At 45.1% G+C, this 24,732-nt stretch overlaps 2 protein-coding genes across 3 annotated transcripts in view; both read right to left on the bottom strand.

The window, feature by feature from the left end:
• LOC124019824 (4-aminobutyrate aminotransferase, mitochondrial-like) overlaps nucleotides 1-11,015 on the bottom strand; it is a 51,891-nt gene extending 40,876 nt beyond the window's left edge. Inside the window, exons 1-2 of one of the 2 annotated variants that reach the window (XM_046335257.1) lie at nucleotides 10,550-11,015; nucleotides 1,771-1,821 (exon numbers count right to left, since the gene is read on the bottom strand). The gene's annotated coding sequence lies outside the window, so the exon portion shown is untranslated. The remainder of the gene's footprint in view (nucleotides 1-1,770; nucleotides 1,822-10,549) is intronic. The other variant, XM_046335256.1, reaches the window with a different exon arrangement.
• A 5,469-nt stretch (nucleotides 11,016-16,484) lies between these two features.
• The window catches only part of LOC124019825 (methyltransferase-like protein 22), a 30,252-nt gene continuing 22,004 nt past the window's right edge, over nucleotides 16,485-24,732 (bottom strand). The window contains exons 11-12 of the mRNA XM_046335259.1: nucleotides 19,776-19,944; nucleotides 16,485-17,898 (exon numbers count right to left, since the gene is read on the bottom strand). Coding sequence (XP_046191215.1) covers nucleotides 17,866-17,898; nucleotides 19,776-19,944 — 202 coding nt within the window. The 3' untranslated portion in view covers nucleotides 16,485-17,865. The remainder of the gene's footprint in view (nucleotides 17,899-19,775; nucleotides 19,945-24,732) is intronic.

The following is a 24,732-nucleotide window of genomic DNA, read 5'->3' as shown; positions in this document are numbered from 1 at the left end:
TATATATATATATATATATATATATATATATATATATATATATATACTCTCTCTGGTACTCTCTGGTACTGAAGTCCACAGTGTTCAGCCAGCCTGTCCTACAGTGTTCTGTCCTACAGTGTTCAGTCCTCTACAGTCAGCCTGTCCTATAGTGTTCAGTCCTACAGTGTTCAGTCCTCTACAGTCAGCCTGTCCTACAGTGTTCAGTCCTCTACAGTCAGCCTGTCCTACAGTGTTCAGTCCTGTACAGTGTTCAGTCCTGTACAGTCAGCCAGTCCTACAGTGTTCAGTCCTCTACAGTCAGCCTGTCCTACAGTGTTCAGTCCTCTACAGTCAGCCTGTCCTACAGTATTCAGTCCTCTACAGTCAGCCTGTCCTACAGTGTTCAGTCCTACAGTGTTCAGTCCTCTACAGTCAGCCTGTCCTATAGTGTTCAGTCCTACAGTGTTCAGTCCTCTACAGTCAGCCTGTCCTGTACAGTCAGCCTGTCCTACAGTGTTCAGTCCTATACAGTCAGCCTGTCCTACAGTGTTCTGTCCTATACAGTCAGCCTGTCCTACAGTGTTCAGTCCTATACAGTCAGCCTGTCCTACAGTGTTCTGTCCTATACAGTCAGCCTGTCCTACAGTGTTCAGTCCTGTACAGTCAGCCTGTCCTACAGTGTTCAGTCCTCTACAGTCAGCCTGTCCTACAGTGTTCAGTCCTATACAGTCAGCCTGTCCTACAGTGTTCTGTCCTATACAGTCAGCCTGTCCTACAGTGTTCAGTCCTACAGTGTTCAGTCCTCTACAGTCAGCCTGTCCTATAGTGTTCAGTCCTACAGTGTTCAGTCCTCTACAGTCAGCCTGTCCTACAGTGTTCAGTCCTATACAGTCAGCCTGTCCTACAGTGTTCAGTCCTGTACAGTCAGCCTGTCCTACAGTGTTCAGTCCTCTACAGTCAGCCTGTCCTACAGTGTTCAGTCCTGTACAGTCAGCCTGTCCTACAGTGTTCAGTCCTCTACAGTCAGCCTGTCCTACAGTGTTCAGTCCTGTACAGTCAGCCTGTCCTACAGTGTTCAGTCCTCTACAGTCAGCCTGTCCTACAGTGTTCAGTCCTGTACAGTCAGCCTGTCCTACAGTATTCAGTCCTCTACAGTCAGCCTGTCCTGTACAGTCAGCCTGTCCTACAGTGTTCAGTCCTCTACAGTCAGCCTGTCCTGTACAGTCAGCCTGTCCTATAGTGTTCAGTCCTGTACAGTCAGCCTGTCCTACAGTGTTCAGTCCTCTACAGTCAGCCTGTCCTACAGTGTTCAGTCCTGTACAGTCAGCCTGTCCTACAGTGTTCAGTCCTCTACAGTCAGCCTGTCCTACAGTGTTCAGTCCTGTACAGTCAGCCTGTCCTACAGTGTTCAGTCCTCTACAGTCAGCCTGTCCTACAGTGTTCAGTCCTGTACAGTCAGCCTGTCCTACAGTATTCAGTCCTCTACAGTCAGCCTGTCCTGTACAGTCAGCCTGTCCTACAGTGTTCAGTCCTCTACAGTCAGCCTGTCCTGTACAGTCAGCCTGTCCTATAGTGTTCAGTCCTGTACAGTCAGCCTGTCCTATAGTGTTCAGTCCTGTACAGTCAGCCTGTCCTACAGTGATTGTATTCAGCTGAAACGCAAATAGAGTTAATAACCTCATCACAGAACCGTGGTCTACAATCAGTCACCCTGGCAACGAGAGAGAGGAGAGAGACGATTTCACCCAGGGAGAAACAACTCTGAAACACACCACCAACTCTACTGACCTTGGTGTGACTAGAAGTTCATCTGGGCGGTTTGCCATGAAGCCATGAGGTCTAACAGATAAAGCACACAGAGAACGTTTTGTAATTAGAAAGACCCTGTATAAATGTAACCAAACTATTACAATTTGGCTTAAATTATTTTACTCTGTCAAACTCAAATGTACAATTTAAAATATACATCATAAAAGCCCCACTGAAATTTTACACCTGGAATTTAGTATAAATATTGTAGGTGTGCACATATATTGCCCCAAATTTAGTCTGTAGGGCAGAACCTGGGAGATTCCCCCTAGTACAGATTCTGGACTCTTGCTAACACACTGTAATCCAGAATATTATCCTCACACTGTAATCCAGAATATTATCCTCACACTGTAATCCAGATTATTATCATCACACTGTAATCCAGAATATTATCCTCACACTGTAATCCAGATTATTATCATCACACTGTAATCCAGAATATTATCATCACACTGTAATCCAGATTATTATCATCACACTGTAATCCAGAATATTATCCTCACACTGTAATCCAGAATATTATCCTCACACTGTAATCCAGATTATTATCATCACACTGTAATCCAGAATATTATCATCACACTGTAATCCAGATTATTATCATCACACTGTAATCCAGAATATTATCATCACACTGTAATCCAGAATATTATCATCACACTGTAATCCAGAATATTATCATCACACTGTAATCCAGATTATTATCATCACACTGTAATCCAGAATATTATCATCACACTGTAATCCAGAATATTATCCTCACACTGGAATCCAGAATATTATCCTCACACTGGAATCCAGATTATTATCATCACACTGTAATCCAGATTATTATCATCACACTGTAATCCAGATTATTATCATCACACTGTAATCCAGAATATTATCATCACACTGTAATCCAGATTATTATCATCACACTGTAATCCAGAATATTATCATCACACTGTAATCCAGAATATTATCCTCACACTGGAATCCAGAATATTATCCTCACACTGGAATCCAGATTATTATCATCACACTGTAATCCAGATTATTATCATCACACTGTAATCCAGAATATTATCATCACACTGTAATCCAGATTATTATCATCACACTGTAATCCAGAATATTATCCTCACACTGTAATCCAGATTATTATCATCACAAGGCTTTCTTATACAAACACCACAACCCAGAGAGTGAATAATTAGAGAACTAGCACAAAAGCACCAGCTAATTTCAACCATTCAACCCATCAATAACTACATTAAAACAAATAGAAATCTCTATCCAAAATTCATACACTAATTATTGGCAAAACTAAAATTCCATTTAATTATAAACTTCAACGTTACCAAATTCTACAATAGAGATTCCAAAGCACCACACCTCATCAAAATCAAACAATTCAAACATAGGAAGAGATTAACAGTGTAGAGACACACTGACCATAACCTGTCCATTGAGTCAGACCACTGACCATAACCTGGCCATAGAGTCAGACCACTGACCATAGAGCCAGACCACTGACCATAACCTGGCCATAGAGTCAGACCACTGACCATAACCTGGCCATAGAGTCAGACCACTGACCATAACCTGTCCATAGAGTCAGACCACTGACCATAACCTGTCCATAGAGTCAGACCACCGACCATAACCTGTCCATAGAGTCAGACCACTGACCATAACCTGGCCATAGAGTCAGACCACTGACCATAACCTGGCCATAGAGTCAGACCACCGACCATAACCTGGCCATAGAGCCAGACCACTGACCATAACCTGGCCATAGAGTCAGACCACCGACCATAACCTGGCCATAGAGCCAGACCACTGACCATAACCTGGCCATAGAGTCAGACCACTGACCATAACCTGTCCATAGAGTCAGACCACTGACCATAACCTGGCCATAGAGTCAGACCACTGACCATAACCTGGCCATAGAGTCAGACCACTGACCATAACCTGGCCATAGAGTCAGACCACTGACCATAACCTGGCCACAGAGTCAGACCACTGACCATAACCTGGCCATAGAGTCAGACCACCGACCATAACCTGGCCATCGAGTCAGACCACCGACCATAACCTGTCCATAGAGTCAGACCACTGACCATAACCTGGCCATAGAGTCAGACCACTGACCATAACCTGGCCATAGAGTCAGACCACTGACCATAACCTGTCCATAGAGTCAGACTACTGACCATAACCTGGCCATAGAGTCAGACCACTGACCATAACCTGGCCATAGAGTCAGACCACTGACCATAACCTGTCCATAGAGTCAGACCACTGACCATAACCTGTCCATAGAGTCAGACCACTGACCATAGAGTCAGACCACTGACCATAACCTGGCCATAGAGTCAGAGCACCGACCATAACCTGTCCATAGAGTCAGAGCACCGACCATAACCTGGCCATAGAGTCAGACCACTGACCATAATCTGGCCATAGAGTCAGACCACTGACCATAACCTGGCCATAGAGTCAGACCACTGACCATAACCTGGCCATAGAGTCAGACCACTGACCATAACCTGGCCATAGAGTCAGACCACTGACCATAACCTGTCCATAGAGTCAGACCACTGACCATAACCTGTCCATAGAGTCAGACCACTGACCATAACCTGTCCATAGAGTCAGACCACTGACCATAACCTGGCCATAGAGTCAGACCACTGACCATAACCTGGCCATAGAGTCAGACCACTGACCATAACCTGGCCATAGAGTCAGACCACTGACCATAACCTGGCCATAGAGTCAGACCACCGACCATAACCTGGCCATAGAGTCAGACCACTGGCCATAGAGTCAGACCACTGACCATAACCTGGCCATAGAGTCAGACCACTGACCATAACCTGGCCATAGAGTCAGACCACCGACCATAACCTGGCCATAGAGTCAGACCACTGGCCATAGAGTCAGACCACTGACCATAGAGTCAGACCACTGACCATAACCTGGCCATAGAGTCAGACCACTGACCATAACCTGGCCATAGAGTCAGACCACCGACCATAACCTGTCCATAGAGTCAGACCACTGACCATAACCTGGCCATAGAGTCAGACCACTGACCATAACCTGGCCATAGAGTCAGACCACTGACCATAACCTGGCCATAGAGTCAGACCACTGACCATAACCTGGCCATAGAGTCAGACCACTGACCATAACCTGGCCATAGAGTCAGACCACCGACCATAACCTGGCCATAGAGTCAGACCACTGACCATAACCTGGCCATAGAGTCAGACCACTGACCATAACCTGGCCATAGAGTCAGACCACCGACCATAACCTGTCCATAGAGTCAGAGCACCGACCATAACCTGTCCATAGAGTCAGACAACTGACCATAACCTGGCCATAGAGCCAGACCACTGACCATAAACTGTCCATAGAGTCAGACCACTGACCATAACCTGGCCATAGAGCCAGACCACTGGCCATATAGTCAGAGCACTGACCATAACCTGGCCATAGAGCCAGACCACTGACCATAACCTGGCCATAGAGTCAGAGCACCGACCATAACCTGGCCATAGAGCCAGACCACTGACCATAACCTGGCCATAGAGCCAGACCACAACCTGGCCATAGAGCCAGACCACTGACCATAACCTGTCCATAGAGTCAGACCACTGACCATAACCTGTCCATAGAGTCAGACCACTGACCATAACCTGTCCATAGAGTCAAACCACTGGCCATAGAGTCAGACCACTGACCATAACCTGTCCATAGAGCCAGACCACTGACCATAACCTGTCCATAGAGTCAGACCACTGATCATAGAGTCAGACCACTGACCATAACCTGGCCATAGAGTCAGACCACTGATCATAGAGTCAGACCACTGACCATAGAGTCAGACCACTGGCCATAGAGTCAGACCACTGGCCATAGAGTCAGACCACTGGCCATAGAGTCAGGCCACTGGCCATAGAGTCAGGCCACTGGCCATAGAGTCAGGCCACTGGCCATAGAGTCAGGCCACTGGCCATAGAGTCAGACCACTGGCCATAGAGTCAGACCACTGACCATAACCTGTCCATAGAGCCAGACCACTGACCATAACCTGTCCATAGAGTCAGACCACTGATCATAGAGTCAGACCACTGACCATAACCTGGCCATAGAGTCAGACCACTGATCATAGAGTCAGACCACTGACCATAGAGTCAGACCACTGGCCATAGAGTCAGACCACTGGCCATAGAGTCAGGCCACTGGCCATAGAGTCAGGCCACTGGCCATAGAGTCAGGCCACTGGCCATAGAGTCAGGCCACTGGCCATAGAGTCAGGCCACTGGCCATAGAGTCAGGCCACTGGCCATAGAGTCAGGCCACTGGCCATAGAGTCAGACCACTGACCATAGAGTCAGGCCACTGACCATAGAGTCAGGCCACTGGCCATAGAGTCAGGCCACTGGCCATAGAGTCAGACCACTGGCCATAGAGTCAGACCACTGGCCATAGAGTCAGGCCACTGGCCATAGAGTCAGGCCACTGGCCATAGAGTCAGGCCACTGGCCATAGAGTCAGACCACTGGCCATAGAGTCAGACCACTGGCCATAGAGTCAGACCACTGGCCATAGAGTCAGACCACTGACCATAGTCAGACCACTGACCATAGAGTCAGACCACTGACCATAGAGTCAGGCCACTGGCCATAGAGTCAGACCACTGACCATAGAGTCAGGCCACTGGCCATAGAGTCAGGCCACTGGCCATAGAGTCAGGCCACTGGCCATAGAGTCAGGCCACTGGCCATAGAGTCAGGCCACTGGCCATAGAGTCAGGCCACTGGCCATAGAGTCAGGCCACTGGCCATAGAGTCAGACCACTGGCCATAGAGTCAGACCACTGGCCATAGAGTCAGACCACTGGCCATAGAGTCAGACCACTGGCCATAGAGTCGGACCACCATAGAAAAACATGGCTGCCTTAACAGAAGGAACCATGTACACTGCTCTGTATCAGAGAGTTCTACAGGAGAAGGTCAGGCCAGCTGTCTTAGAGCTGAAGATGAAGCACAGCTGGTTTATGCAGCAAGACAATTATCCAAAACCCAATCAAGTGGACTGCTGTAACTCAGACTGGGCTTGTGCAAGAGTCTGGGATGCAAAAGAGGCGACAGACAGACAGACAGACAGACAGACAGACAGACAGACAGACAGACAGACAGACAGACAGACAGACAGACAGACAGACAGACAGACAGACAGACAGACAGACAGACAGACAGACAGACAGACAGACAGACAGACAGACAGACAGACAGACAGACAGACAGACAGACAGACAGACAGACAGACAGACAGACAGACAGACAGACAGACAGACAGACAGACAGACAGACAGACAGACAGACAGACAGACAGACAGACAGACAGACAGACAGACAGACAGACAGAAAACAAAAGGATGTTTCTGGGTTGAGGCTTGTCCTTCAAAACACACCAATGATGATGAGAAAAGCTGCTGTTAAAGGTTAGTTCTCCCCAATTCGCTCAACTAGCTAAACGACATGCCACAGGACCACACCACTCCACCCAATCCCCTGTGGCGGTGATTAACACAACAACCACCTGTTAAGCACTTTGTGATAACTCCGGATGTAAGAAAAGGGCTTTATAAAATTAAATGTGATGGATTGGACAACAACAACAACCTGTAACTATAGGAACAGTCCTGGGAGAGACCACTGTAACTATAGGATCGGTCCTGGGAGAGACCACTGTAACTATAGGAACAGTCCTGGGAGAGGTCACTGTAACTATAGGAACGGTCCTGGGAGAGGTCACTGTAACTATAGGAACGGTCCTGGGAGAGGCCACTGTAACTATAGGAATGATCCTGGGAGAGGTCACTGTAACTATAGGAACGGTCCTGGGAGAGGTCACTGTAACTATAGGAACGGTCCTGGGAGAGACCACTGTAGCTATAGGAACAGTCCTGGGAGAGACCACTGTAACTATAGGAACGGTCCTGGGAGAGGTCGCTGTAACTATAGGAACGGTTCTGGGAGAGACCGCTGTAGCTATAGGAACAGTCCTGGGAGAGGTCGCTGTAACTATAGGAACGGTTCTGGGAGAGACCACTGTAGCTATAGGAACAGTCCTGGGAGAGACCACTGTAGCTATAGGAACGGTCCTGGGAGAGACCACTGTAACTATAGGAACGGTCCTGGGAGAGGTCACTGTAACTATAGGAACGGTTCTGGGAGAGGTCACTGTAACTATAGGAACGGTTCTGGGAGAGGTCACTGTAACTATAGGAACGGTCCTGGGAGAGGTCACTGTAACTATAGGAACGGTCCTGGGAGAGGCCACTGTAACTATAGGAACGGTCCTGGGAGAGGCCACTGTAACTATAGGAACGGTCCTGGGAGAGACCACTGTAACTATAGGAACGGTCCTGGGAGAGACCACTGTAACTATAGGAACGGTCCTGGGAGAGACCACTGTAACTATAGGAACGGTTCTGTAACTATAGGAACGGTTCTGGGAGAGGTCACTGTAACTATAGGAACGGTCCTGGGAGAGGTCACTGTAACTATAGGAACGGTCCTGGGAGAGACCACTGTAACTATAGGAACGGTTCTGGGAGAGGTCACTGTAACTATAGGAACGGTCCTGGGAGAGGTCACTGTAACTATAGGAACGGTCCTGGGAGAGACCACTGTAACTATAGGAACGGTCCTGGGAGAGACCACTGTAACTATAGGAACGGTCCTGGGAGAGACCACTGTAACTATAGGAACGGTCCTGGGAGAGACCACTGTAACTATAGGAACGGTCCTGGGAGAGACCACTGTAACTATAGGAACGGTCCTGGGAGAGACCACTGTAGCTATAGGAACAGTCCTGGGAGAGACCACTGTAGCTATAGGAACAGTCCTGGGAGAGACCACTGTAGCTATAGGAACAGTCCTGGGAGAGACCACTGTAGCTATAGGAACAGTCCTGGGAGAGACCACTGTAGCTATAGGAACAGTCCTGGGAGAGACCACTGTAGCTATAGGAACAGTTCTGGGAGAGACCACTGTAACTATAGGAACGGTCCTGGGAGAGACCACTGTAACTATAGGAACAGTCCTGGGAGAGACCACTGTAGCTATAGGAACAGTCCTGGGAGAGACCACTGTAGCTATAGGAACAGTCCTGGGAGAGACCACTGTAGCTATAGGAACAGTTCTGGGAGAGACCACTGTAGCTATAGGAACGGTCCTGGGAGAGACCACTGTAACTATAGGAACGGTCCTGGAAGAGGTCACTGACACAGTAAGTCTAGTGTTGTGTAATCACTGCTACAGTGGGGTGGGGGTTATGATTATGGAACACTGCAGATAGTAATACTGAACAGAGAGGTTTGACAACACAGAGAGAGACAGAGACAGACAGAGAGAGAGATTACATGTTCCATGACTCTCTGTAAAAGGTGCTAGATCAACAGCACTACAGGCTCAACTCAGTTCCTCCAGCCCAACCCTGGGAAGTTCAGTCTACTCTATTCTAGCCTACCTACACAGTCTGTCCCCATCGGTCTCTGTAAGGACTTGGAGAGCGCTGGTCAATTTGTAAGAGATATGGTGTGCATTTCAAATGGCACCTTATTCCCTATATAGTGCACTACTTTTGACCAGGGCCTATGAGGCTAAAGTAGTGCACTAAAATAGGGAATAGGCAAGGTGCCATTTGGGAACTCATCCATGCTGTCAGAAGTTGAAGTGGTTTTGTACTGAAGCCTCCACGGAGCCAGTGATCCCACAACAACATCCCCACCCACATGGTCTGTGACCTATAGTAACCTGACAGGTTCAAAAACATCCCTAATGACACCTGTTCCCTGTCTAAAGCACAACTTGTCCTATTGACATCCTTACGATACATTGTAACCACATCATGACGCGTTACACAGAGATGCCATACAAGTAGTTCTTGTTATTCATTATACGGGACTATACCTGCAAGCGCTGGACTAAGAGATAATAGGTGTCCGTAAAGTAAAAGTGTTACCGGCGTTTGTTATGCAAATCAACCCTAGTTGCTTTTAGAACTGGAATAAACTGCCTGCCACTGGGCGCTATCAGAAGAGCACTGCGCTGTTGCACAACAACTGTGGCCGAGTGCATCACGAACCGGTTCCGACTGGATCAGTCTGGATCCCTTCCGCAGAGAACAGGCAAGAAGAATTGAGTCTGTCTGTCTGTCTGCAGCAGACTACTAGAAGGCAGAATAAAAGCGACACAATGAGAAATGACCATCTAATCTCTAGGCTGCAAAGGACCGCAGCGCTACAGTGTCCTTATATAGACAAGTGGCCTATCTGGCGGCGCCGTTGACCTGTTCACTAGCTAGAATACCTACTACCTACTCTACTGTATTGTATTGCTAACTAGAATATAGGCGAACGCGCGCACGTCAAGACAGAAAGTGTCCAGAGTCATTGCTAATTAAGTGCAGATGTGTCTTGCAAAGACGATTGAAAAGCGGCTTTATGAGGCATATAAACAGCGAGCGCGGTGGGTTCGATATGTCACCTGTCTGTGCGCCCTAGTGTGTGTGTGTGTGTGTGTGTGTGTGTGTGTGTGTGTGTGTGTGTGTGTGTGTGTGTGTGTGTGTGTGTGTGTGTGTGTGTGTGTGTGTGTGTGTGTGTGTGTGTGTGTGTGTGTGTGTGTGTGTGTGTGTGAGCGAGCGAGAGAGACACAGACAGATGACAGCGCATAGGGGAACTCACCGAGGCTTCACCCGGTACCGCTGGGAGCTTGGTGTCGGCTTGGGTCGAGCGGTAAGACCGGCTGGCTGAAACACTTTGTGTAAAAACGGTGGAGACGCGCACTGGAAGGATGAACAGAAAGACTGCCTTTAAATTATCAATCAGAATCTGTCCGTTTTGCTGGGAGGAGGCGGGTCCACGGGCAGGCTGACTGCGGCTCAGCCAATAGCAGAAGCCGAAGTAGTCAAAAGGAACTAATACTGGCCAATGAGCGACGTGGCTTCACAGTTCAGCGGAACTTCAGACGATTCATCGAAGCGAATCACGACATCCACGTTCACGAAGTATCAGTTTCACAGGACAGTGTCAATGCAGCGGACTGGCTAAACACGATCCGCTCAACGATACAACTAGGAAACGTTATATTGGACTCATACCCGGATGATGTCAGAGTCTCAGAGAGCATGCAGTATAACAACCTAGTTTAAATAACTGATAGACGTGGATCAAATGTAGACCTTTGTGACCGACATACCTTTGCTCCTTGTCAATCATTCATGACGCGTATCAACATTTCCCCGAAGAAGTTACCGGCTATTAGTAGCCTATTGACAGCTTTTCAGATGACACCATAGGCTTCACTCTCCGGATATCTACTGCAGCCCTCATCCCCCACCCGTCCTGACAGTCACATTCTGTTAAAGGTCCCCAAAGCACACACATCCCTGGTCGCTCGTCTTTTCAGTTCGCTGCAGCTAGCGACTGGAACGAGCTGCAACAAACACTCAAACTGAACAGTTTTAATCTCAATCTCTTTATTCAAAGACTCAGTCATGGACACTCATACTGACAGTTGTGGCTGCTTTGTGTGATCTATTGTTGTCTCTACCTTCTTGCCCTTTGTGCTGTTGGCTGTGCTCAATAATGTGTGTACCTTGTTTTGTGCTGCTACCATGTTGTTGTCATGTGTTGCTGCCATGCTATGTTGTCGTATTAGGTCTCTATGCAGTGTTGTGTTGTCTCTCTTGTCATGATGTGAGTTTTGTCATATATTTAATTGAATGTATTTTTAATCCCAGCTCCATCCCCCGCAGAAGGCCTTTTGGGAGGCCGTCATTGTAAATAAGAATTTGTTCTTAACTGATTTGCCTAGTTAAATAAAGGTAAAATAAGTACAAATACAATTCTGACGACATGGTACTCTATTCCACAGTACTACATAGAGCCATGACTACATGGAACTCTATTCCACAGTACTACATAGAGCCATGACTACATGGAACTCTATTCCACAGTCCTACATAGAGCCATGACTACATGGAACTCTATTCCACAGTCCTACATAGAGCCATGACTACATGGAACTCTATTCCACAGTACTACATAGAGCCATGACTACATGGAACTCTATTCCACAGTCCTACATAGAGCCATGACTACATGGAACTCTATTCCACAGTACTACATAGAGCCATGACTACATGGAACTCTATTCCACAGTACTACATAGAGCCATGACTACATGGAACTCTATTCCACAGTACTACATAGAGCCATGACTACATGGAACTCTATTCCACAGTACTACATAGAGCCATGACTACATGGAACTCTATTCCACAGTACTACATAGAGTCATGACTACATGGAACTCTATTCCACAGTACTACATAGAGCCATGACTACATGGAACTCTATTCCACAGTACTACATAGAGCCATGACTACATGGAACTCTATTCCACAGAACTACATAGAGCCATGACTACATGGAACTCTATTCCACAGTACTACAAGAGCCATGACTTGGAACTCTATTCCACAGTACTACATAGAGCCATGACTACATGGAACTCTATTCCACAGAACTACATAGAGCCATGACTACATGGAACTCTATTCCACATCAACTGATGCAGCAGTAAACACAGATTTAAAAAGCAGGTCAAATCAAATCAAAGTTTATTCGTCACGTGGTGTAGTAGACAGTGAAATGCTTATTCAGGGTCAAGGCTAAACCCCAGGGTCTAACCAAAGGCATAATAAACCCCAGGAAGAGTAGCTGCTGCCTTAAAAATGGGCATCCATAAAAAAACCCCAGGAAGAGTAGCTGCTGCCTTGGCAGGAACTAATGGGGATCCTTAAACACCAGGAAAGTAGCTGCTGCCTTGGCAGGAACTAATGGGGATCCATAATAAACCCCAGGAAGAGTAGCTGCTGCCTTGGCAGGAACTAATGGGGATCCATAATAAACCCCAGGAAGAGTAGCTGCTGCCTTGGCAGGAACTAATGGGGATCCATAATAAACCCCAGGAAGAGTAGCTGCTGCCTTGGCAGGAACTAATGGGGATCCATAATAAACCCCAGGAAGAGAGCTGCTGCCTTGGCAGGAACTAATGGGGATCCATAATAAACCCCAGGAAGAGTAGCTGCTGCCTTGGCAGGAACTAATGGGGATCCATAATAAACCCCAGGAAGAGTAGCTGCTGCCTTGGCAGGAACTAATGGGGATCCATAATAAACCCCAGGAAGAGTAGCTGCTGCCCTGGCAGGAACTAATGGGGATCCATAATAAACCCCATGAAGAGTAGCTGCTGCCCTGGCAGGAACTAATGGGGATCCCTAATAAACCCCAGGAAGAGTAGCTGCTGCCTTGGCAGGAACTAATGGGGATCCATAATAAACCCCAGGAAGAGTAGCTGCTGCCTTGGCAGGAACTAATGGGGATCCATAATAAATCCCAGGAAGAGTAGCTGCTGCCTTGGCAGGAACTAATGGGGATCCATAAAATAAACCCCAGGAAGAGTAGCTGCTGCCTTGACAGGAACTAATGGGGATCCATAATAAACCACAGGAAGAGTAGCTGCTGCCTGGCAGGAACTAATGGGGATCCATAATAAACCCCAGGAAGAGTAGCTGCTGCCCTGGCAGGAACTAATGGGGATCCATAATAAACCCCATGAAGAGTAGCTGCTGCCCTGGCAGGAACTAATGGGGATCCATAATAAATACAAATACACCAGAGGAATAGACAGCCTGCCCACATCAACTATAACTTAAGAGAGGAACACAGAGCTCCCTCTGCTGGTCACTCTGGGGTATGGCACATTAATTTCTGTACAGAACACACAGAGCTCCCCCTGCAGGTCACTCTGGGGTATTGCATTAGTTCATTTCTGTACAGAACACACAGAGCTCCCCCTGCAGGTCACGATGGGGTATGGCATTAGTAAATTTCTGTACAGAACACACAGAGCTCCCCGTGCAGGTCACTATGGGGTATGGCATTAGTTTATTTCTGTACAGAACACACAGAGCTCCCCCTGCAGGTCACTATGGGGTATGGCATTAGTTCATTTCTGTACAGAACACACAGAGCTCCCCCTACAGGTCACTCTGGGGTATTGCACTGGTTTATTTCTGTACAGAACACACAGAGCTCCCCCTGCAGGTCACTCAGGGGTATTGCACTGGTTCTTTTCTAGAATCAAACACTTCCATTTCACAACAGGATGCTGAAAAAACGAGTCCATTTGTCTCACCAGGGTTATATTATTGGAACACCCTCCTATCTAGTGGCTCAACTAAAACCCTGCAACTTGTTTCAGTTTCTAGTTTGATTAGTTCTATGTACAGGACACACACATGGTAACAGGAAGTTATCATTCCTTTTTTTGGGGGGGGGGGGGGGGGTATGATATGTATGTCTCCAACTTCCTCACTCATCAATATTCATGGTTCATTCAGGATGATCTGTCACCACGGCAACATCCACATAACCATGGTAACATCCATGTTGGGAAACATTCTATTTGTATTTATAGTTCTAGTATATAGTTATAGTATATATTTATAGTTATATTTATAGTTATATATTTACAAGTTTGATGTGGTCATTGGGTGCTGTGGGCCCAAATACTTCACTCTTTAATACTTCAATACGCCAGTGAATTTGTCCCAATACTTCCCGTCCCCTAAAATGGGGGGGACTATTTACAACAAGCGCTGTCATTTCTAAATGTTTCACCTGATATGGATGAAAATGCACTCAAATGAAAGCTGACAGTCTGCACTTTAACCTCATAGTCATTGTACCATTTCAAATCCAAAAGTGTTGGAGTACAGAGCCACAACAACAACAAAACGTGTCACTGTCCCAATACTTCTGGAGCTCCCTGTGTATATTGATGGATAACACTTATGACTGAGGAGCTTTTAATTAAACTGTCTTACCAGATCAGAACCCAAAACACAAGCTTGTTATCCTCCACTGTGTGTAAAGAACGTCATTTTAAACACAGTTAAAACTATCATTCTGATCTCATAGATGGTCAGTCGTAGCTGCGTCTGTTATCCTCCACTGTGTGTAAAGAACGTCATTTTAAACACAGTTAAAACTATCATTCTGATCTCATAGATGGTCAGTCGTAGCTGCGTCTGTGAACATGAGAGTGGTTCCATTTCCTCAGCTGTTGACATGAAAAAGAGGCCGAGTGGAGGCTTGGTTGTTGTTTCAATCCCAGAATGCACCTTTAAGACGGTATGAATCAAAGTTCACAAATTATAATAAAGACATTTTTCTGTTGTTGAAATAAAACAATAACTTGTATTTTATTTAGTCATTTTGAATCCAAAGATGAGTGTATAATTGTGAAATAAACAGTGATGTGGTATTGTATCAATATACACACATTATGAACACTATGTCTGCTTATACAGCTCTTATAAACATTATTAGGTAGTTTATTTTATTAAATATATGAACTTAGAAATACTGATTGATAAACAGTTTATTTACTCAAATGTTAACAAGCTATTTAATAATGTCTTATAAGTTATAAACAGACATTAAGGTAGTGTCCCATAGGACTCTATAGGTCCCTATATAGTGCACTATTTTAGACCAGGGTCTACAGGGCTCTAGACCAGGGTCCACAGGGCTCTAGACCAGGGTCCACAGGACTCTAGACCAGGGTCCATAGGGCTCTAGACCAGGGTCCATAGGGCTCTAGACCAGGGTCCATAGGGCTCTAGACCAGGGTCCACAGGGCTCTAGACCAGGGTCCATAGGGCTCTAGACCAGGGTCCACAGGGCTCTGGTTCAGGGTCCACAGGACTCTAGACCAGGGTCCATAGGGCTCTAGACCAGGGTCCACAGGGCTCTAGACCAGGGTCCATAGGGCTCTAGATCAGGGCTCTAGACCAGGGTCCACAGGGCTCTAGACCAGGGTCCATAGGGCTCTAGACCAGGGTCCACAGGGCTCTAGACCAGGGTCCATAGGGCTCTAGACCAGGGTCCACAGGGCTCTAGACCAGGGTCCATAGGGCTCTAGACCAGGGTCCATAGGGCTCTAGACCAGGGTCCATAGGGCTCTAGACCAGGGTCTACAGGGCTCTAGACCAGGGTCCATAGGGCTCTAGACCAGGGTCCATAGGGCTCTAGACCAGGGTCCATAGGGCTCTAGACCAGGGTCCATAGGGCTCTAGACCAGGGTCCATAGGGCTCTAGACCAGGGTCTACAGGGCTCTAGACCAGGGTCCATAGGGCTCTAGACCAGGGTCCACAGGGCTCTGGTTCAGGGTCCACAGGACTCTAGACCAGGGTCCATAGGGCTCTAGACCAGGGTCCACAGGGCTCTAGACCAGGGTCCATAGGGCTCTAGATCAGGGCTCTAGACCAGGGTCCACAGGGCTCTAGACCAGGGTCCATAGGGCTCTAGACCAGGGTCCATAAGGCTCTAGACCAGGGTCCACAGGGCTCTAGACCAGGGTCCATAGGGCTCTAGACCAGGGTCCATAGGGCTCTAGACCAGGGTCCATAGTGCTCTGGTTCAGGGTCCATAGGGCTCTGGTCTAAAGTAGTGCTCTAGACCAGGGTCCATAGGGCTCTAGACCAGGGTCCATAGGGCTCTAGACCAGGGTCCATAGGGCTCTAGACCAGGGTCCACAGGGCTCTAGACCAGGGTCCACAGGGCTCTAGACCAGGGTCCATAGGGCTCTAGACCAGGGTCCATAGTGCTCTGGTCTAAAGTAGTGCACTATATTGAGGATATGATATCATTTGGGATGCATCCCAGATCAGTGTTGACCTGATCACTCATCATTTACATCGGAATAAAACATTCAGAGGCTATGGGAATGTCCCATTTACCGGTTCACTTCAATCTAACAGCAAGTCAATGAGAATATAGTGAATATATATATATATATATATATATCACAACCCCTGGTCTGAGCTTAAAAACATCTTATTTGACAAGTGAGTTTATTTACAGAGATCATTCCTAGTGTCTTTGTTCACTGCTGTCCAGCTGCCCTGATTGAAATGACTGCTACTAGTTCACTAAATAATCTATATATTTTTATCAATACCTTCTCAACACTGACCACAAGAGGTTCAGAAAACACTAGGTCTAAGATCAGAAAACTCCATGTCTCAGGTCTAGGAGCAGGTCTAAGATCAGAAAACTCCATGTATCAGGTCAAGGAGCAGGTCTAAGATCAGAAAACTCCATGTCTCAGGTCAAGTAGCAGGTCAAGGAGCAGGTCTAAGATCAGAAAACTCCATGTATCAGGTCTAGGAGCAGGTCTAAGATCAGAAAACTCCATGTCTCAGGTCTAGGAGCAGGTCTAGGAGCAGGTCAAGGAGCAGGTCTAAGATCAGAAAACTCCATGTCTCAGGTCTAGGAGCAGGTCTAGGAGCAGGTCAAGGAGCAGGTCTAAGATCAGAAAACTCCATGTCTCAGGTCAAGGAGCAGGTCAAGGAGCAGGTCAAGGAGCAGGTCTAGGAGCAGGTCAAGGAGCAGGTCAAGGAGCAGGTCTAAGATCAGAAAACTCCATCTCTCAGGTCAAGGAGCAGGTCTAGGAGCAGGTCTAGGAGCAGGTCAAGGAGCAGGTCTAAGATCAGAAAACTCCATGTCTCAGGTCAAGGAGCAGGTCTAGGAGCAGGTCTAGGAGCAGGTCTAAGATCAGAAAACTCCATGTCTCAGGTCTAGGAGCAGGTCAAGGAGCAGGTCTAGGAGCAGGTCTAGGAGCAGGTCAAGGAGCAGGTCAAGGAGCAGGTCAAGGAGCAGGTCTAAGATCAGAAAACTCCATGTCTCAGGTCAAGGAGCAGGTCTAGGAGCAGGTCAAGGAGCAGGTCTAAGATCAGAAAACTCCATGTCTCAGGTCAAGGAGCAGGTCTAAGATCAGAAAACTCCATGTATCAGGTCAAGGAGCAGGTCTAGGAGCAGGTCTAGGAGCAGGTCAAGGAGCAGGTCTAAGATCAGAAAACTCCATGTATCAGGTCTAGGAGCAGGTCTAGGAGCAGGTCTAGGAGCAGGTCAGCTCCTCAGAGGGTTAGACAGGCACCGCTGTCACTTTCCACAACTCCTGAAAAGAAAAGTCAGGTCTAACATTGGAATTGGAGTTGATGACAATGCAATATATAAGACTGTAAATACCCAACTTGAAGCAACCACATATTTAGCCCTGGAGCACGTTCTGATTGGCCAGTGAGGGGTCATGCCTCAACACACCTACAACACGTTCTGATTGGCCAGTGAGGGGTCATGCCTCAACACACCTACAACACGTTCTGATTGGCCAGTGACGGGGTCATGCCTCAACACACCTACAACACGTTCTGATTGGTCAGTGAGGGGTCATGCCTCAACAAATCTACAACATATTCTGATTGGCCAGTGAGGGGGGTCATGCCTCAACACACCTACAACACGTTCTGATTGGCCAGTGAGGGGGTCATGCCTCAACACACCTACAACACGTTCTGATTGGCCAGTGACGGGGTCATGCCTCAACACACCTACAACACGTTCTGATTGGCCAGTGACGGGGTCATGCCTCAACACACCTACAACACGTTCTGATTGGCCAGTGAGGGGGTCATGCCTCATGTCTTCCCCAGCGCTAAGATGTACCACTGTGTGAAGCTTTGTAGATGTACAAATGTGTTAGCTGAGTATAATTACCATTGTGTTAGCTGAGTATAATTACCATTGTGTTAGTTGAGTATAATTACCATTGTGTTAGCTGAGTATAATTACCATTGTGATAGCTGAGTATAATTACCATTGTGATAGCTGAGTATAATTACCATTGTGATAGCTGAGTATAATTACCATTGTGATAGCTGAGTATAATTACCATTGTGATAGCTGAGTATAATTACCATTGTGATAGCTGAGTATAATTACCATTGTGATAGCTGAGTATAATTACCATTGTGATAGCTGAGTATAATTACCATTGTGATAGCTGAGTATAATTACCATTGTGTTAGCTGAGTATAATTACCATTGTGATAGCTGAGTATAATTACCATTGTGTTAGCTGAGTATAATTACCATTGTGTTAGCTGAGTATAATTACCATTGTGATAGCTGAGTATAATTACCATTGTGATAGCTGAGTATAATTACCATTGTGTTAGCTGAGTATAATTACCATTGTGTTAGTTGAGTATAATTACCATTGTGTTAGCTGAGTATAATTACCATTGTGTTAGCTGAGTATAATTACCATTGTGTTAGCTTTGTTAAATAGAGCCCCCAGTCTCACAGTATAGTGGAAATATAAGGATATAGTACTAGAAACATACTGTTGGGTTTAGGATATAGTACTAGAAACATACTGTTGGATAGGGGTTTAGGATATAGTACTAGAAACATACTGTTGGGTTTAGGATATAGTACTAGAAACATACTGTTGGATAGGGGTTTAGGATATAGTACTAGAAACATACTGTTGGGTTTAGGATATAGTACTAGAAACATACTGTTGGGTTTAGGATATAGTACTAGAAACATTCTGTTGGGTTTAGGATATAGTACTAGAAACATACTGTTGGGTTTAGGATATAGTACTAGAAACATACTGTTGGGTTTAGGATATAGTACTAGAAACATACTGTTGGGTTTAGGATATAGTACTAGAAACATTATGTTGGGTTTAGGATATAGTACTAGAAACATACTGTTGGATAGGGGTTTAGGATATAGTACTAGAAACATACTGTTGGGTTTAGGATATAGTACTAGAAACATTCTGTTGGGTTTAGGATATAGTACTAGAAACATACTGTTGGGTTTAGGATATAGTACTAGAAACATACTGTTGGATAGGGGTTTAGGATATAGTACTAGAAACATACTGTTGGATAGGGGTTTAGGATATAGTACTAGAAACATACTGTTGGGTAGGGGTTTTCTAGGTTCAGTAAAGTGTGTGTGAAACTGTCTGTCTCTCACCAGTTGCTCTATGCGCTCATACAGCAGGCACTGTGGGAAAGAGGGTGTGACCTGCTCCACTGTGAAGCATGTCCGTCCGTCCCTCAGCTCCTGCATCTCACACAGACAGTGGCGGAAATGGTCGTAGGCCTCGCAGGATATGTCCATGTGTCTCAGAGTGAAGTTCAGCCTGGGGAAGGAAGACACACACACACACACACACACACACACACACACACACACACACACACACACACACACACACACACACACACACACACACACACACACACACACACACACACACACACACACACACACACACACACACACACACACACACACACAGTAATTACATGATGTGGCACATGAGCTGGATTAATTATTTTGCATCAATCTATATATACAAGAACCGGATGGTCACTTTGACAGAGCTCCAGAGTTCCTCAGTGGAGATGGTAGAAACTTCCAGAAGGACAACCATCTCTGCAGCACTCCACCAATCAGGCCTTTATGGTAGAGTGTTAGCCACTCCTCAGGAAAAGGCACATGACATTAGTTTGTCAGTTGAGGTAAAATCTCAGAGACCATGAGAAACAATATTCTCTGGTCTGATGAAACCAAGATTGAACTCATTGCCTGAATGCGAAGCCTCAACTCTGGAGGAAATTACCATTACAGTGAAGCATGGTGGTGGAAGCATCCTGATGGGCAGATGTTTTTCAGCAGCAGGGATTGGGAGACCAGTCAGGGTCGAGGGAAAGATGAACGGAGTAAAACAGAGAGATTGATGAAAACCTGCTCCAGAGTGTTCAGAACCTCAGACTGGGGTGAAGGTTCACCTTCCAACAGGATTACACACCCTAAGCACACAGCCAAGACAACGCAGTAGTGGCTTCGGGACAAGTCTCTGAATATCCGTGAGTGGCCCAGCCAGAATAGACAGGTATGTAGTACAGGTATGTAGTACAGGTATGTAGTACCTACCTCTTCTCTATAGACAGGTATGTAGTACAGGTATGTTACCTCTTCTCTATAGACAGGTATGTAGTACCATGTTACCTCTTCTCTATAGACAGGTATGTAGTAGTACAGGTATGTTACCTCTTCTCTATAGACAGGTATGTAGTACAGGTATTACCTCTTCTCTATAGACAGGTATGAGTACAGGTATGTTACCTCTTCTCTATAGACAGGTATGAGTACAGGTATGTTACCTCTTCTCTATAGACAGGTATAATAGTACAGGTATGTTACCTCTTCTCTATAGGTATGTAGTACAGGTATGTTACCTCTTCTCTATAGACAGGTATGTAGTACAGGTATGTTACCTCTTCTCTATAGACAGGTATGTAGTACAGGTATGTTACCTCTTCTGTATAGACAGGTATGTAGTACAGGTATGTTACCTCTTCTCTATAGACAGGTATGTAGTACAGGTATGTTACCTCTTCTCTATAGACAGGTATGTAGTACAGGTATGTTACCTCTTCTCTATAGACAGGTATTAGTACAGGTATGTTACCTCTTCTCTATAGACAGGTATGTAGTACAGGTATGTTACCTCTTCTCTATAGACAGGTATGTAGTACAGGTATGTTACCTCTTCTCTATAGACAGGTATGTAGTACAGGTATGTTACCTCTTCTCTATAGACAGGTATGTAGTACAGGTATGTTACCTCTTCTCTATAGACAGGTATGTAGTTACAGGTATGTTACCTCTTCTCTATAAACAGGTACTGTTACAGGTATGTTACCTTTCTCTATAGACTAGAAACATACTGTTACCTCTTCTCTATAGACAGGTACTAGTACATATGTTACCTCTTCTCTATAGACAGGTATGTAGTACAGGTATGTTACCTCTTCTCTTAGACAGGTATGTAGTACAGGTATGTTACCTCTTCTCTATAGACAGGTATTAGTACAGGTATGTTACCTCTTCTCTATAGACAGGTATGTAGTACAGGTATGTTACCTCTTCTCTATAGACAGGTATGTAAACATATGTTACCTCTTCTCTATAGACAGGTATGTAGTACAGGTATGTTACCTCTTCTCTATAGACAGGTATGTAGTACAGGTATGTTACCTCTTCTCTATAGACAGGTATGTAGTACAGGTATGTTACCTCTTCTCTATAGACAGGTATGTAGTACAGGTATTTTACCTCTTCTCTATAGACAGGTATGTAGTACAGGTATTTTACCTCTTCTCTATAGACAGGTATGTAGTACAGGGTCTATAGACAGGTATATAGTACAGGTATGTTACCTCTTCTCTATAGACAGGTATGTAGTACAGGTATTTTACCTCTTCTCTATAGACAGGTATGTAGTACAGGTATGTTACCTCTTCTCTATAGACAGGTATGTAGTACAGGTATGTTACCTCTTCTCTATAGACAGGTATGTAGTAGTACAGGTATGTTACCTCTTCTCTATAGACAGGTATGTAGTAGTACAGGTATGTTACCTCTTCTCTATAGACAGGTATGTAGTACAGGTATGTTACCTCTTGGGTCTATAGACAGGTATGTAGTAGTACAGGTATGTTACCTCTTCTCTATAGACAGGTATGTAGTACAGGTATGTTACCTCTTCTCTATAGACAGGTATGTAGTACAGGTAGTTACCTCTTCTCTATAGACAGGTATGTAGTACAGGTATGTTACCTCTTCTCTATAGACAGGTAGAAACAGGTATGTTACCTCTTCTCTATAGACAGGTATGTAGTACAGGTATGTTACCTCTTCTCTATAGACAGGTATGTAGTACAGGTATGTTACCTCTTCTCTATAGACAGGTATAGTAGGAAACATTCTGTTGGGTTTAGGATATAGTACAGGTATGTTACCTCTTCTCTATAGACAGGTATGTAGTACAGGTATGTTACCTCTTCTCTATAGACAGGTAGAGTAAGGTATGTTACCTCTTTCTATAGACAGGTATGTAGTACAGGTATGTTACCTCTTCTCTATAGACAGGTATGTAGTACAGGTATGTTACCTCTTTCTATAGACAGGTATGTAGTACAGGTATGTTACCTCTTCTCTATAGACAGGTATGTAGTACAGGTATGTTACCTCTTCTCTATAGACAGGTATGTAGTACAGGTATGTTACCTCTTCTCTATAGACAGGTATGTAGTACAGGTATGTTACCTCTTCTCTATAGACAGGTATGTAGTACAGGTATGTTACCTCTTCTCTATAGACAGGTATGTTACCTCTTCTCTATAGACAGGTATGTAGTACAGGTATGTTACCTCTTCTCAGACAGGTATGTAGTTCAGTATGGTCTTCTCTATAGACAGGTATGTAGTACAGGTATGTTACCTCTTCTCTATAGACAGGTATGTAGTACAGGTATTTTACCTCTTCTCTATAGACAGGTATGTAGTACAGGTATTTTACCTCTTCTCTATAGACAGGTATGTAGTACAGGTATGTTACCTCTTCTCTATAGACAGGTATGTAGTACAGGTATGTTACCTCTTCTCTATAGACAGGTATGTAGTACAGGTATTTTACCTCTTCTCTATAGACAGGTATGTAGTACAGGTATGTTACCTCTTCTCTATAGACAGGTATGTAGTACAGGTATGTTACCTCTTCTCTATAGACAGGTATGTAGTAGTACAGGTATGTTACCTCTTCTCTATAGACAGGTATGTAGTAGTACAGGTATGTTACCTCTTCTCTATAGACAGGTATGTAGTACAGGTATGTTACCTCTTCTCTATAGACAGGTATGTAGTAGTACAGGTATGTTACCTCTTCTCTATAGACAGGTATGTAGTACAGGTATGTTACCTCTTCTCTATAGACAGGTATGTAGTACAGGTATGTTACCTCTTCTCTATAGACAGGTATGTAGTACAGGTATGTTACCTCTTCTCTATAGACAGGTATGTAGTACAGGTATGTTACCTCTTCTCTATAGACAGGTATGTAGTACAGGTATGTTACCTCTTCTCTATAGACAGGTATGTAGTACAGGTATGTTACCTCTTCTCTATAGACAGGTATGTTTACAGGTATGTTACCTCTTCTCTATAGACAGGTATGTAGTACACAGGTATGTTACCTCTTCTCTATAGACAGGTATGTAGTACAGGTATGTTACCTCTTCTCTATAGACAGGTATGTAGTACAGGTATGTTACCTCTTCTCTATAGACAGTATGTAGTACAGGTATGTTACCTCTTCTCTATAGACAGGTATGTAGTACAGGTATGTTACCTCTTCTCTATAGACAGGTATGTAGTACAGGTATGTTACCTCTTCTCTATAGACAGGTATGTAGTAGTACAGGTATGTTACCTCTTCTCTATAGACAGGTATGTAGTACAGGTATGTTACCTCTTCTCTATAGACAGGTATGTAGTACAGGTATGTTACCTCTTCTCTATAGACAGGTATGTAGTACAGGTATGTTACCTCTTCTCTATAGACAGGTATGTAGTACAGGTATGTTACCTCTTCTCTATAGACAGGTATGTAGTACAGGTATGTTACCTCTTCTCTATAGACAGGTATGTAGTACAGGTATGTTACCTCTTCTCTATAGACAGGTATGTAGTACAGGTATGTTACCTCTTCTCTATAGACAGGTATGTAGTACAGGTATGTTACCTCTTCTCTATAGACAGGTATGTAGTACAGGTATGTTACCTCTTCTCTATAGACAGGTATGTAGTACAGGTATGTTACCTCTTCTCTATAGACAGGTATGTAGTACAGGTATGTTACCTCTTCTCTATAGACAGGTATGTAGTACAGGTATGTTACCTCTTCTCTATAGACAGGTATGTAGTACAGGTATGTTACCTCTTCTCTATAGACAGGTATGTAGTACAGGTATGTTACCTCTTCTCTATAGACAGGTATGTAGTACAGGTATGTTACCTCTTCTCTATAGACAGGTATGTAGTACAGGTATGTTACCTCTTCTCTATAGTCAGGTATGTAGTAC

The sequence above is a fragment of the Oncorhynchus gorbuscha genome, unplaced genomic scaffold, assembly GCF_021184085.1.
Source record: "Oncorhynchus gorbuscha isolate QuinsamMale2020 ecotype Even-year unplaced genomic scaffold, OgorEven_v1.0 Un_scaffold_691, whole genome shotgun sequence".
Lineage (NCBI taxonomy): Eukaryota > Metazoa > Chordata > Actinopteri > Salmoniformes > Salmonidae > Oncorhynchus > Oncorhynchus gorbuscha.
The sequence above is the reverse complement of the archived record's forward strand: the minus strand, read 5'-3'. Positions and strand labels throughout refer to the sequence as shown.